The sequence below is a fragment of the Cyprinus carpio genome, chromosome A2 (assembly GCF_018340385.1).
Source record: "Cyprinus carpio isolate SPL01 chromosome A2, ASM1834038v1, whole genome shotgun sequence".
In the NCBI taxonomy this organism is placed as follows: Eukaryota; Metazoa; Chordata; class Actinopteri; order Cypriniformes; family Cyprinidae; genus Cyprinus; species Cyprinus carpio.
In genome coordinates this window covers 24,216,920-24,231,311 of record NC_056573.1, presented here as the reverse complement: position 1 = coordinate 24,231,311, position 14,392 = coordinate 24,216,920, and the positions used below count along the sequence as shown (strand labels likewise).

At 36.7% G+C, this 14,392-nt stretch overlaps 2 protein-coding genes across 2 annotated transcripts in view; one reads left to right on the top strand and one right to left on the bottom strand.

The window, feature by feature from the left end:
* LOC109089842 (semaphorin-6B-like) overlaps positions 1-5,697 on the top strand; it is a 111,874-nt gene extending 106,177 nt beyond the window's left edge. Inside the window, exon 17 of the mRNA XM_042711907.1 lies at positions 406-5,697. Within this exon, the coding sequence (XP_042567841.1) occupies positions 406-1,322 (917 nt within the window). The 3' untranslated portion in view covers positions 1,323-5,697. The remainder of the gene's footprint in view (positions 1-405) is intronic.
* A 2,112-nt stretch (positions 5,698-7,809) lies between these two features.
* LOC109074129 (G-protein coupled receptor 35-like) lies at positions 7,810-13,056 on the bottom strand. Its single transcript, XM_019090170.2, has 2 exons — positions 12,981-13,056; positions 7,810-9,181 (listed from the first exon to the last, which is right to left on the bottom strand). Exons 1-2 carry the CDS (start codon positions 12,981-12,983, stop codon positions 8,300-8,302), a joined length of 885 nt encoding a protein of 294 aa, XP_018945715.1. The 5' UTR covers positions 12,984-13,056; the 3' UTR covers positions 7,810-8,299.
* Positions 13,057-14,392: the final 1,336 nt, after the last annotated feature.

Sequence of the window (14,392 nt, the reverse complement as noted above, 5' to 3'; positions counted from 1 at the left end):
GGTTCTTGAGGCAGGACTTTTAAGTGCAAGGTTTCTATGGTCATATTCCATCTCTGGAAGGCCACGGCCTCAGTCTACTGAAACACACTATATCTAGTTTACTGAATTAGGGGAGACTGTAGTCAACAGTCTCTTGTTTTCTGATCAGTTGCTGGGGTTGTTATGTACAGTAACTCAATAGATCAATTGCACACCGCTTCATAAGTCATGAGGAGCTTCTTTGATGCATATGTAAGCCATTCAAGTGTCAATTTTTAAATGATTAGTCCTCCCGACCTTAATCGTGTCAATAGTTGTAGATGTTACAGTGTTTTTTAGTAGTCCTAAAACTGTGTTTTGGCCTTCAAGACTCTTAAACATCTTGCTGTTTTTGTATTGTATCATATTTTTCTCTCTTGCTCGCAGGTCTGTTGCGTGAGAGTTTTATGGATGAGCCTGAAAGTCTTGTTACTTTGAACCTGCTGGTTGTCGCTGCAGTCTCCGCATTCTCCACTGGGGCAGCACTCTCTGGCCTGGCAGTGTGCTGGATCATGGGCCAAAAACACCGTCACCGTTCGCACAGCAACACTCCTTCATCCAGTAGTCAGCGGAAGAGCGAGAAGGAGCGTTGCATGATGGGACAAAGCAGGAGTGGCTCCGTGATGAGCGTATCCCGACACAGCGGCACAGACCGGCCACGCTCGCAAGGAGAGACACTCTTTGTCATGCCCAATGGTTGGGTCAAAGCGGGCGACTTGGATCCAGGTCTACTTCCTACACCTGAGCAAACTCCCCTGCAGCAGAAACGTGGGCTACGCCTGTCCGATTCCGGATCCAGCTGGGACCAGAGTCAGACCTACTTGAGCTCGGTGGGTACCCAGTGTCCACCTCCACCATCCACATTGTTTCTCAGCTCTAAACTCCTGCAAGGAACCGGTCGACGCCACGAGGAAGCCATTGAGACCGGGATCGACCGCCAACGTTATGTCTCTCTGTCCAAGTACCGGGATCAGGGAATACGCCCAGGCACTCTTCTTCGCAAGTCGGCAGGCGAATACAACTACCCCATGACTCCCCAAGACTCCCCTGACCGGCGGAGAGTGGTGTCGGCCCCCAGTACCCAGATAGAGTACAGCGGAGAGCCTCTTCGCTGGACCCACGAAGGCTACATCTTCAGCAGTCACGGCATACCTCCAACGGGCCACCACTACACCCCGGCCTCACAGCATCCTGCAGGACTGACGCGTTCTGTGCTCCACGGGTCCCGGGGACTCATCGACCTGGCAGACTTCAGCCACCTGCTTGGGAAGGGAGGGAGCGATCGGACACCGACAGGCCAGTGAGCAGAGAGGACCAAGAATGAGAGGAGCAGGAAATTGTAGAAACATGAGCGGCTGAAACCTCATGTGGACTGCGGAGCGCAACCTGGCCAATCACAGAAGCTCTCTGTGTCTCTCTCTCTCTGTTTCTTTTCTCACCTGCTTGTCATCCTTTTCCTCATTTGTCTGGAACTGCTTGCATAAGGACAAGCCAAAATGGACCTCACTGACTGTGAGAAGAGCAGCCATTCATACTGGAAGCACCTATTTCTTCTCTCTATTTATCACTCACAATCACACAAATATGTAGACAGAGATGTGCTTTTCCCTGTAGCTCTCGTTCTTGCTGACTGACTATGAGTGCAGCTTACCAAACTTTATTGCACTTTTACCAGATGGAGGAAAGAACCGTAGCCATCTTGAAGACTATCTATCCCTGAATCTGTTCAGACCTAGACTCTCTTTATCAGGTTACCCTTTCAGCAGATTCGTAAGTTTGATATAATGACAGCATTTAATTTGGGAATTGGGATAGTTGTTCACTCCATATAAGACGAAGAACCCAACAGTTCCTTGGAGTAATGGTTAATACCAAACTCAAAACAAAGTGTTGTAATTACTGGCATACAAGACACCCGGTTTACATCAGTGTAATTGCTGTAGGAGTATATTTGGACAGGTCAACTGGTCAGAAGGAAAGATTTGGATCAAAACTTTGTATTACACCTTTTACTACAGAATTGCTTCTCTCTGGTTTACATAACAGTGATTACTGATTGGTTAAAAAAATGCTAACCTCTTGTAGCCCATTAAATTCACATTATCTTCATAACATACATAGCAGTGTTGTAAAACTCTGATCTGGACAAGATCAGACTCAGACTGAAGTCTGTCTCAAGTTCAAGTCCAAGAGCATATTTTCTTTGACTTATTCAAGACCAGCTCATTTAAGTTCAATGGGTAGTACAGACTCAACACTGTTTCATAGAAAGATGAATTGAACATATTTTAGAATATTAAATGGGAAAATAAAGAGAACCAAATTATAGAGAGGGCCATATTACCCAAAATAACAACACTGTCTCCATCAATTACACTTTTTCCGTTATAAACGCTTGTGTGTGACATCAGTATATGTAGGCGGGGCCCCATCTCATAGTTCGCTTTGTAAGATTAGCAGTAAGCCATTTGCTCTGATGCATCACTTTGACCAAAATGTATGAATAGAAAACACAAGATTTTTCTGTTATATGGTCGAAAATCTTTTGTGTTTAAGACTTTGTATCTCTGTCGAGTGAGCTGAGGCCTTTACCTCAGGCTTGAATTCAGTCTTTACAGGAGAGAGAGAAAACTTGGTCAGATGAGTTTCATGGCCTCAGCCACATGAATTTCTGTGTTCTGTGTAGCTCTGTGAGAAACAAAACTCTCTGAGAACTGCTGGATTCCAAGTCTTTTTTGTCTTTTTGTTTTGTTTCTTCCTTTTTTGTACAGTGAATTTTTTTACACAATATGTAAAATGTAACATGGAGCAGAGAACTGAGGCAAATATACCCGCCGTTTTCAAAAAAAAAAAAACACAATTAGAGACAGAGTAAGACAGACTCTGTCTTGATGACCATTGGACTGTTCTTCTTGAAGATGCCGTTTCATCTTTTGTTTCTCCTGGACTCTGAAGGAGAGCAAACAGTAATGGAAACCCAGAGAAGAGGAATCACAATGCGAGAACTACAAGGACTACAAAGTCAAGCGATGTCATGTGACTTGAAGCCAGCTACATTATTGGGTGCGTGTCTGTCTGTAAAGTAACCAATTATTTTGCTTGTCATATCCATCATAATACATTTCCCCTCCTTATTGTATCTATTTGCATTGGTTTTTAATCATGGAAGTCCTTCTGAAAGTTCTTCATCAACAACAGAGATCATAGATTGCATGTTTCCAGTCATATATCTGGGAACTGACAAAGAGAAAACCCTGTGTCCTTAAGTCATTAGAAAACTAAAAGAGTATCATAATCAAATGTACAGAGAAACACTCACTGGCTCTGTTCCAAACTCTAGTGAGCTGCCTACCTAGGCAGCAAATTCTAAAGCAGTTTAATTCAAGATGGGAGACAGAGTTTACATTTATGCATTTGGCAGAAGCTTTTATCCAAAGTGACTTACGTTGCAATTAAGGTATACATTTTATCCATTCATGCATTCCCTGGGAATCAAGCCTCTGTCTTTGAAATGTGAATTTTAAACAATCGTTTTATGAATAAACTATAAACTTAATGGCGTGCAACAGTTTGTAAAGGTAACCGACAGAAAATTGTTCCATCTTATTTCAAATTAAGTAATGATAATGAAAAATATACTATTTTTGATCATAACATGATATCGTTAGACTAGTGGAATTAACTTTATTTTGAGAATTAATCAAGTTTCTTTGTGTGTCTCCTTAGGGCACTGTTAATGGAGTTGCTGTCCTAAAAGATTATTTAAAAACAGTCACAAGTTAATTTTGGTCTGTATTTTGATTATAAAGACAGCAGACAGCAGGTTGGCTCTCTAGGGTTTGGAAAACAGTCTCTTCACCAGTTTCCTCTTTCTGCATGACCCACACACAAGTGTCCGTCTCCACATAGGCTGGCATTGTTATTAAACGTCTAATAGCATCAGTCTGTGAGATATTGAAAGCAGATGTCTGATTAGATATCTAGCTGCCACACACACTTGAGTACACAGGAATGCACTTAATAATGGTTCTCATGCACCTGCAATATGTCTCTAATTAAAAGCACATGCTACACACACATCACTTAAACATACTCCTCTGTCCTAGACAGCCCAAACACGCTATTGCTGATGCTCTCAGAAAACACACACACTCCTGCAGTTGTGTGCTACGCTCGGTTGAACATTGATTAACTCATAAATCCAGCTGAAAGGAGAGTCATGGTTGATTGCGCTATGTGTGTGTGTTTATGTGTTTAAATTACTGTGTATGTATTTAGGTCTCCTCTCTTCAGCTTTGAAGATACACCAGGCGGGAAATAGGATCCTGAACACAGGAAATAGATCCCGGCAGGAAATGCAAGGATATCATGTTCTTTCAACAAACATCTCAAAGTTTTCAAGTGTTCAGATTCACAATCTTCAAAAGAAACTGTGCCATATCCATCTTCATAAGTGTTTGCCAACAGAAAATGGAATCGCTTAGTTTGCTAATAGGCTACGAAGATGCCAAAACAAGTGTTTCTTCAAAGTGTTACTTGTCGCACGCTATTTGTGCTATTGATACCTCAAATTGAGCTGCTTACTGAATGATCAGATTTTAGTTTCTTGCCTGGTGGATGATAAAACTATTTTTTTCTCTCAAAGGAGAAAATTTAGACTTGAGCTAGTAAGCAACCACAGCAACAGGCTAGTATTGTAGAAGCGTGTTTTCCCTGGAAAAACACTGCTCGTTCTTTCTTGAGAAAATGTTAAGTCTAGATCCCAGTATAATTCCTGATTATTTTTTTTAAAGACTCAAGAAACACACACAAACTGCCTTCAATGAAAAGATACAAGTGTCCACACATTAACTTGAAAAATTCAGTGCCTAAAGCGAATTTTCTTTCTAGCAGAAAGTCTCTTGGTGTAAATTAAAATGGTTTTAAATGTCCATGATTTTACACTTTTCCTTTTGTTTAGATGATTTCTGGTTTGTTTTTATGTCTTTACTGTTCAAAGTGAGATTGAGTGACATTGACTTTTTCACACAGTGCCATCTGTGTTAATTCTGGTCTATTATTGTCGAAGGGAAATGTTGAATGTGCTGTGAATGTACTGAAATCATTTTTTTTTTTTACCATAAGCACTTGCTGTCATAACCGAGTGTCTTTATCTTTGATCATGCTGCAACAAGAACAATAATCAAGGCCAATAATGTGTGTTTGACTTTTTCCACAATGTTTCATTCACTTTTTTGATCACATTTATTGTTTGCCACAGACTTTGCAAATGTTGACACAGGATTCTTGATCTCTTGATAACTGGCATTTTGTAAGTGGATATGGTTGGTGACACAGATTTGCCTTCAACACGAAGAGCTGTGTGTAAGACTGAATCAGTGTTACTTGAGCTGTTTACCTAGTCTCAGCTGCTCTGTACATAGCTCAGATCCTGATTTCCACCCCTCCGCTGGCGATGATGTAATGTCCCTGTGTATAGAAGTCCCGGGGTGGTATCCAGTGAAAACTGTTTTGATCGTTTGTTGGTTTTTAAATAATCTCAAATGTATAGAAGTACACACATATACACCCAGTTTCACACATGAATACACACGACTCAGTATTGGAGCACACACTTATTTTCAAACATAAATCAACATGGAGATTTTATCATTCTAATAAACACATTTGATTGTTTGACCTATGTCTCTGTTAAATGTGTCATCTGAATTAAAGACTGTAAGTTTGCAGTAAGGATCACTATAAAGAGTTATATAGGTGCCAGTTGCCCATTGTATTGTTAATTATAAAACAGACTTTTGCTGCCTACTGTAGATCACTAGGTTAGCTCCTAAACTTAGTATACGTTAGAGGCTATTTCTACCAGCAGGGAGTTATAGCAGCATGTAATGAATTTTCTTTCTTTCATTTTTAATTAAAAAAGAGCCTATACTGATAATTAATCAAAGTAGTACATCACTTTATGCCATGCAAACTAAAATACATTTTCATTGTCCTCATCATGTACGTCTCATTTTGAATAAAATATTTAATTCACAATTCAAACCATATTGAAAATTATTGCAGTCCAAAATATTGCATACAAAAATAAATGTATTTTTTCCAAAGGTAACATACAGTGGTGGCACCATGGTACTTGTTCGATTATCTTATTGATGCACCATAGTGTTTAAATTGTTATACATCCAGTTTCACAAAATTAATTAAACATAGGTGCAATTTTTTAAAAATAATTTCACTACTTTGGTTTGAGTAGATGTTGCCATTTTTGACTTGTCTCAATATATTTCTAAATTAAAACAGGCAATTTATTAAGTAATGTTTATTTTCAAACAAAACATGTTTTGGGATGTTGTTTTCATTGGTAATAAGATTTTTAGGATTATTGATATTCCATATTAGAATTTCCATCCTGTTAGTTTTTTGTACAATCCCTTTAACAAAAGCCAGTTCCTCAGTGGCATCATCCTCCAGGAAGTGACATCATTTTGGAAGGAAAACAACAGCACAAACACTAGTAAGTATTAGACATTTATTTGACTGCATTCAGTGATGCTTTGTGGTTTTAGTTGGTCTGTCTTATTACATTCTACTGATAAAACTATCAAATGTGGTATCAAAGACGGTTAAAAATATATATATATATATATTCAAATTTTTTACATCATTATGTACTGTAAACAATCTCTCAGTCCCTCACTGATTAGAGCATATATCTAGCTAATTGATATATACATGTTTATCAATTAGAAAGGTTGTTGTTTCCTTCATTTGCACGACACCCTCCAGTAGATGGCGTTCTACTGAACGCACATTGAGATTTCACACAGCATCTCTCTGTTGCTATGAGGATCCATGTCACCATAGCAACATCTGTGCAAAGACTAAAGTGATGTTGTTTTAAAGGATCATTACTTGGAAGTTAATTAGACACATCAACATATCAATTACATCAGGAATTTAGAATCAATGCAGTTTAATTTGACTCATTCATGATCTTTGCTTCTTAATGGGTTTTAAAAATAAAAATAAGTCAAAGGTGTAACATTTTGTACCAGATCTAACACTTTTGTATCCAGATGTCGCAAAAACTACTGAGCTTCCTATAGTATAGTATAGTAGGCTACTGTGGAACTTTGATATTTACTTTGATTAAGGTACTTTACAAATATATAATATTGTATAATTATGGTAACATTTCAAAACAACATGGCAGTATAGTAGAGGTTTTTGGTTGCCCACTCTCCACTCTCCATGAGGTATTTAACACTGGGCCAATTTTCGGTTCATGTGATAATAGGGATGTGATAATAAATGCGTTTATGTGCACCAGACTGCAGTGACAACGCATGTGACAAACACACTAGATGACCACTAGAGGGCGGCTTAACCTTAAATGACATCTCGTGCAAACCGTTTGCTGAATATGGCAAGAGAACCAACCCTGCAAAAATTACAGATGTAATAATGTTTTGTTTATTTATTTGTTTGTTTGTTTGATTGATTGTTTGTTTTATTATTGATATTTGTGTACTATATTCATGGTATAAATATATTTTATTTAAAAGAATAAACATTTTATATTTAATAAATAAAAATATTCAGTTATAAAATCATCATAAATTCAAAATAATAATAAAATGTATGAATGTAAATAAATATATATTTTATACATTTATTATTTATACTACATCATATAATAATATAATATATAATGATAATTCATAATTATAATGAAATCAACCATAAATCATATATGTGCGTGCGTGTGTGTGTGTGTGTGTGTGTGTGTGTGTGTGTGTATGATTTTGCTCATATGAAAAATTGCATGTGATCAAAGTCACTTTGGATAAAATCATTTGCTGAGTGTTAGCTAAATTTAATTAATATGATATCATATAATATTGTATAATATATAATATAATAATTTTATTTATGCAATATTTCCAAATTGATCTATTCTCTTCATCGTGAAAATAATTATGGGCACAAATAAATAAGTGCAGAGGATAATTATTCAAACATTTTATTAAATTGCAAAAATATATTAAAATAATTTTTTTTTACTTTCTCTCTGAAACTAACAGTCAAAAACAGGCGTACCATGATGCTATTTTATTTTCAGCATGATAGTTGTAAATCTTGCAACCATGGTAAGACTAATGTTTTGTAAGGGTAGACAGTCTGATGTAGACCAGCCTTTATTATATTGTGTTTCTCATGGGGACTTGCCTCAATCTAAACTAGATCAACAGACTCTATTTTAGCTAACATTTAACATTCAATGGGGTCTCTTGTTTATTTTATTAACTCTTCTCAGCAGAAAGTAATAACCAATAGAATCCAGACAGCAGTTGGTAAAAGCGATCAATGTGGCAACATTAAAAAACACATGCACAAAGTCTTTGTGTGAATTATTTGATAAAAACTGCAACAAAAGACCAATATGAACAGGCGTGAAGCAAACTATGAATGTGCACATGTTCGCGGCGATAACAGCAGCAATGTTTTTCCTTTCCACTCTATCCCTGCCTTGAACATTCTGAAGGGATCTGACCAGGATGTAGATGGTTTGTGTGGAGCAAAATATGATGATGAGCACTGGAATAAGATACCCTAAAATCTCTAAAAGCAAGATAAAGGGGATTCCGAGCTTGTTTGCCAGTTTTCGGTCATAGCAGGTCTCAAATTTTTCTTTGTCAAGTTCTTCCCGGTTCCTAACACAGATCACCGTTATGATCACCCAGATGAAGATGCACTTTGAAATGGCAATCGTCTTACTTTTGGAGGCCAGTGCTTTGGTCAGAAATGGAAACCTGACGGCTATAAATCGGTGAATGCTGATGGCTGTAATGGTGAAGATGCTGCTGTACATGTTGGCGAATTGGGTGCTCAGCAGGAATGTACACAATTCACTCGGTTTTATTGGGTAAAAGGCGTCCCATATTCTGATAGGTAGGAAAATAATGGCCAGGAAATCGGCAGCCAGTAGGTTGAACATGTAGATATGCGTGTCGGTCCAGCGCTTGAGGCGACAGAAGATACACAGAGCCATGATGTTGAAGAAAAGGCCCACTATGAAGACAAATATGTAGGCCACACGTTCAAACCGTCTCAACGCTGTGTCTGTGAGGTTCAACGCCACACTGTTGTTACACTCAACCTAAAAGAGAGCCAATGTAATTGTGCAAAGGCTTAGTGGTTATTTAAGGAAGCTGCTTGCAGAGGTTTCACGATTTTAAAGACATCACAACAATGTTTGCACAGTCAGACTGCACTGAAAATATCTGAATGTCATCAATACATGTCAAATATTCAAATGAACGAGTTTAAATGCTGCAGGGTAGCCTATTTTCCTACACTAACATTGCTTTTTTTGTCACTATTTGTGCGCATTTTTGAATTAGATAAGATCTCAAAGCAAGTGTCAAACAAATGCTGCAGCATCTTTACTCAGAACTAATTTGGTTAGTATCTTTTAGTTGTTTTGGTGGATGTATGAAGTTAAAAGTGGGTTGTATTTCATCATATTACAGTTTTTCTCAATTGCTTTGGCTCAATTATCGATTTTTTTTTCTTCTTTTCTGAAACAATAAGTTCAGATCTCTGAACAGTTAGCTTCTTGTTCACATCAGATTGGAATTTCTTTTTGATTTGAGCAAATTGCAAATGCTTTGGCACATGTGTGCAAACAGTAAGTACAACTGTCCGCAGTTTGCACAACAACTAATTGCATATGGCTTGAGTCGATTCCCACTTAAACTGTCAAACTCTTCACAACTTCTCAATCATTTTTCATCGTGTGAGCCATCACATTCAAAACGATCCATTCAGTTAGGAAAAAATGGTATACACGCATGTATATTCCATAAATATCTGCCATTGACATTGTTTGTAATGTCTGCTAAATTGGCAAATGACCTCTAATTGCAATACAATTTGAATCAACCATTCAACCGTTTAACCAATCAAGTTTGGAAGCATATATATGTATACTGCCCACAGCAAAATTACTAAAATTTGAGAATGTAGGACTTCCACAACCCTGAACTGCAGCAACATGCTCGTGGAAAAGCAATTGGAAGATGTGTAAGAATACATGGTGGTGGTATTAGAGGAAGAGGTGGAAATAGAAGAGTCAGAGTCTCTGATGAAATCAGAGCCACACTTGTGGATCATGTCATAAATCGTGGTTTTACAATGGAAGAGGCTGGTCGAAGAGTACAGCCTAATGTAAACAGGTCCACAGTGTCATCAATTGTGCAAACCTTTCGTAGGGAAAACGGGTAAATATGTATTTATTTATTTTTTTGTTTTACAGTATGTGAAGCATTTTTATAAACAACAGTATTGTAAAGGTAAATGTAAGTCTATTTGTACATTCTATAGAACCGCACAACACCCTCGCACTGGTGGCAAAGCAGAAGTATTTAACCATCAGCAAGAACAAGAAATTTGCAACATGGTCATAGCCAACAATTCCATCAGGCTAAGAGACATCCAAAGTGCAATCATAAATGACAATAAAGTCTTCACAAATATAAATTCTCTCAGCATTTCCACGATAGTTTTGAAAAGACATCAAATGATGATGAAACAACTCTACGAGGTGCCCTTTGAGAGGAACAGTGAACGAGTGAAGGAGCTGCGGTTTCCAGTATGTGTGTATGTGTATATGTATGTGTGCACTTATTAAGTTTTACTGTACTTCTAAGATGCCTGTATTACTTGTTTTATAATCCCATAAGAAAAGAAAACATTTACTGAACTCTAGAATAAAAATTAACTATTTTGTTTCTTAGTTTCTTCATAGAGAATCATGGAGTTAGAAGGACAACCCACATTCTTGTTTTTGTGTACGAGGCTGGGTTCAATTTGTCCAAAGGCCGGAGACGTGGACACCGAGCCACAACTGACACACCAGACCAACATGGGGCCAATATTACAATGTGTGCTGGCATTTCAGAGAATGGTGTGAGCACACATTGGGCCCTCTAATACCCAACTTCTCCTGGCCTTCCTAAACGCACTTTACAGAGACTTGATTCCAGAACAAGAAAGAGGTTTAGTTAGCCCACATTTGCCTAATTATGTTGTTGTCTGGGATAATGTCAGCTTCCATCGAACCAACATTGTTAGGGACTGGTTTGCTCCACATGAAAGGATTCCACCATACTCTCCATTCCTAAATCCAATAGAAGAGTTTTTTTTCTAGCATGGAGGTGGAAAGTATATGATATGATAGACCACAAGATCAGATGTCTCTGGATGCCATGAATGCTGCATGTGAGGACATCACAGCTGATGATTGCAGGGGATGGGTGCGGCAATCAAGGAGATTTATTTTATTAGAGAATGTTAAGACCGTTTCGAAAAAATGTGCCAAAGCAATTGAGAAAAACTATAATAAGCAGACTGGTTCTGGCTGCGGAGTAGCCCGGTACCTGCGTGATTCATCAAACACAAACAGACGCCTTGTCCAAAAACCCACACTTGCGGTCTTTGCCACTTGAGAGCGCGTGCGCAAGACTGTCCCAGGTCTTAAAAATGGCAAAGCGCAATCCCCTTAACGCACACTAAATCCATCTCGAATCATGCATCATGTTCTGGAAATAAATCGTGAGACTTTTTGCTGAGATTTCGCGAGAGGTCACGGAAACCTGTCCAATGCAAGTTAAATATTTAATATGATAATTAGATATTACATATAATTTGTTAGAAAAACAGTGTTTTTACGTTTTATTGGTGCAAAGATGAGTAGTGATGATATTTATTTTTACAACATTTGCAACTGCTTTTTATCACTTATTTAATTAGAAGCACCACAAATTCAAATTATGTAATGTTATAGGGACTACTAAACAGACATTTAGAAGTTGATTTTAAAAATAATAAAAGTATTTCAAATTAAGCTATGTAAACACTTGCATTTTTACAACACTATCAGTGTGTCCGATAAGGTAAAGAAAAGTTCGACACACACTTGTCTTCATCCTCACTTATGAAATACAGGAAATACGTCATACCCGCAAGTGTGGGTATTTGGACAAGGCAAGAGAGAAGTAGCTCCGACTACAATATTCTTCCGCAAGACGCACGCAGTTCTGTTTATAAACCGCTAGAGCGCCAAAAGTTACAGACTTCAGCTTTAAATATTATATAAATAACCTTCCTAGACCACAGTACTTTGTGTAGAGTATAGAAAGAAGGGTGCAGTAAGCACACTAAAACATGCAGCTAAAAAAGAACAAAAACCCACTGTGTTTTGATCAGTATTTTTAAAAGGGTAGATGAGGACAGGAAGTGTAGCATTTCGAGGTTTCGAGGCAACGCTTTAACAAGCAATAAGTTGGTAATGAATAGTAAGTTGATTAAAAAAAACTTGCTAAAGTTCATATTATTAGGTTATGCCTTTTAGACATGTAATCTTCTGCTTTAAAGCTCTAAATACAAAATCATAAAATGTAAAATGTACAATTTGCTATAATCTCACATTTTTAATAATAAAAAATGGCAGTAACCTATATTCCTGATACAGTGTGTATTATTACAGATAATTTATTCATAGAGAATTTGTTATATGATTTTAGTATTTGCTCTTTCTATTAATTAGCACTTTATTTTATTAATATTGTACTTTAGCCTTTTTTTATTATTGTAAAGCACTTTGGTCAATTCTGAATTTTTTTTATTTTATTTTGTTTTTCTAAAGGTGCTATATAAATACATTTGGCATTAAAATTAAATATAATATGAATTATATGTAATTAACAATAATACCAGCTAGATGTTTTAAATAATTACGGTGAAGTTAATCAACATGACTTCTGTTAACCCTTGAATTTAAACTCTTTCACTTAAAATCCATAAGTTGTTAATAAAACAAGCCTGAATGCTACTAGAATAATTATTTTGCTTTACTTCCAGTTACATTTCTCTGGTTGACAACAAGAACAACTCACCATGATTTATAGCTTGTTCTTCTCTCAGAAAAGCCGGTGAGTCTGTCAGCACCACTGTTCTCGATGCGGTGCTGCGTTTTAAAGAACTCAAATGAGTAGGCTGTCTGTTGCATGAGTGACAGTCTGCGTATTTCCTCTGCTGATGCTGAATAATGTCACATCACTGAGCTGGTTGAATCTGACTGATTTTTTTTTTAATTAAAGGCACAATAAGAAGGGCTGGAAATGGTGGGGGAATGGAGTCCAGGAAGTGAATTTCAAGGGGGGATTTTGATAGATTTATTTATTTATTTTTTCAGAATTGAAAGGAATTTCTATATTTTATCCATTCAATAGAATACAAAATCGTTCTGCACATAACATAGCGTGTTTATATATTAAAAATATGGATGGATATTTTTGTCTATGGTTAGCTGCCCAATGTCGGCCATAAAACCTGACTGCAGCCAATGGAAATGCTTCTGCCCCTCACAGAACAGATTGTGAAAGCAGACTGCTTCAGATAAATTATCTGGGATGAACCTTGGTTTTTGCAGAACAACTTATAGATGCGATAACAGAAAGTTTGATATGGGTAAAGATGTGTTACCTGAAATGACACTTTAAAAAAATGCTTTGGGTCAAATATGAACTAACTCAACTTTTCTGAATTAATCTGCATTTTTGAGCAAATCTATTGAGTCAATGATTCAATGACCCATTCATAAAGATGTTTACTTGCTTCATTCCTGAATGAATTATAGCCATTTGAATGAATCAATTGAAAGAATGATTCAGTGACAAAGACATCGACTTTGACATTTGACATTGGCTGGTTTTAGTTTCATGTTTAAAGTATAAATTCAGTTATTTAAATAATTTATAAATCATTTCCAAATTCAAAACTTTATATTTAAAACATGAATCTCATAACATTGATGCTATGAATTTAAATGCATTCATGCCAACTCTGAGCCTCATTAAACAGCCTGTAAATAAACCTAAATGCCACTTTTGTTTTTCTGTGCAACCTCTGTAGTGCAAAGATGAATTTTTGCTGATACTGATTTTTTTGGATTGGTTACTAATTTTTCCTGATTGTGTTTTATTATTGAATGTATTGTTTTAATTAAAATATTTGAATAATTTTATAAAAGACATACATTCATGGCCGGACTTTAAAAAAAAAAAAAAAAAAAAGCCAGAGATGTTGGCTTGTTAGTATTATACATGTTATTGTCATTTCTCTGTCCTCTTATGTCAGGTGTTATTTAATCAATAAATTTAATCGAATAAAAAGACATGCTGGCTATTAACAATCAAATTAGATCACTATCAACAAAATTAATAAATGGATTGTGCATAAATGTTACGTTTAAATATAACATTTTAATGTAGAAATATTAAATGATTGCAAAAATGAAATAAGCTAC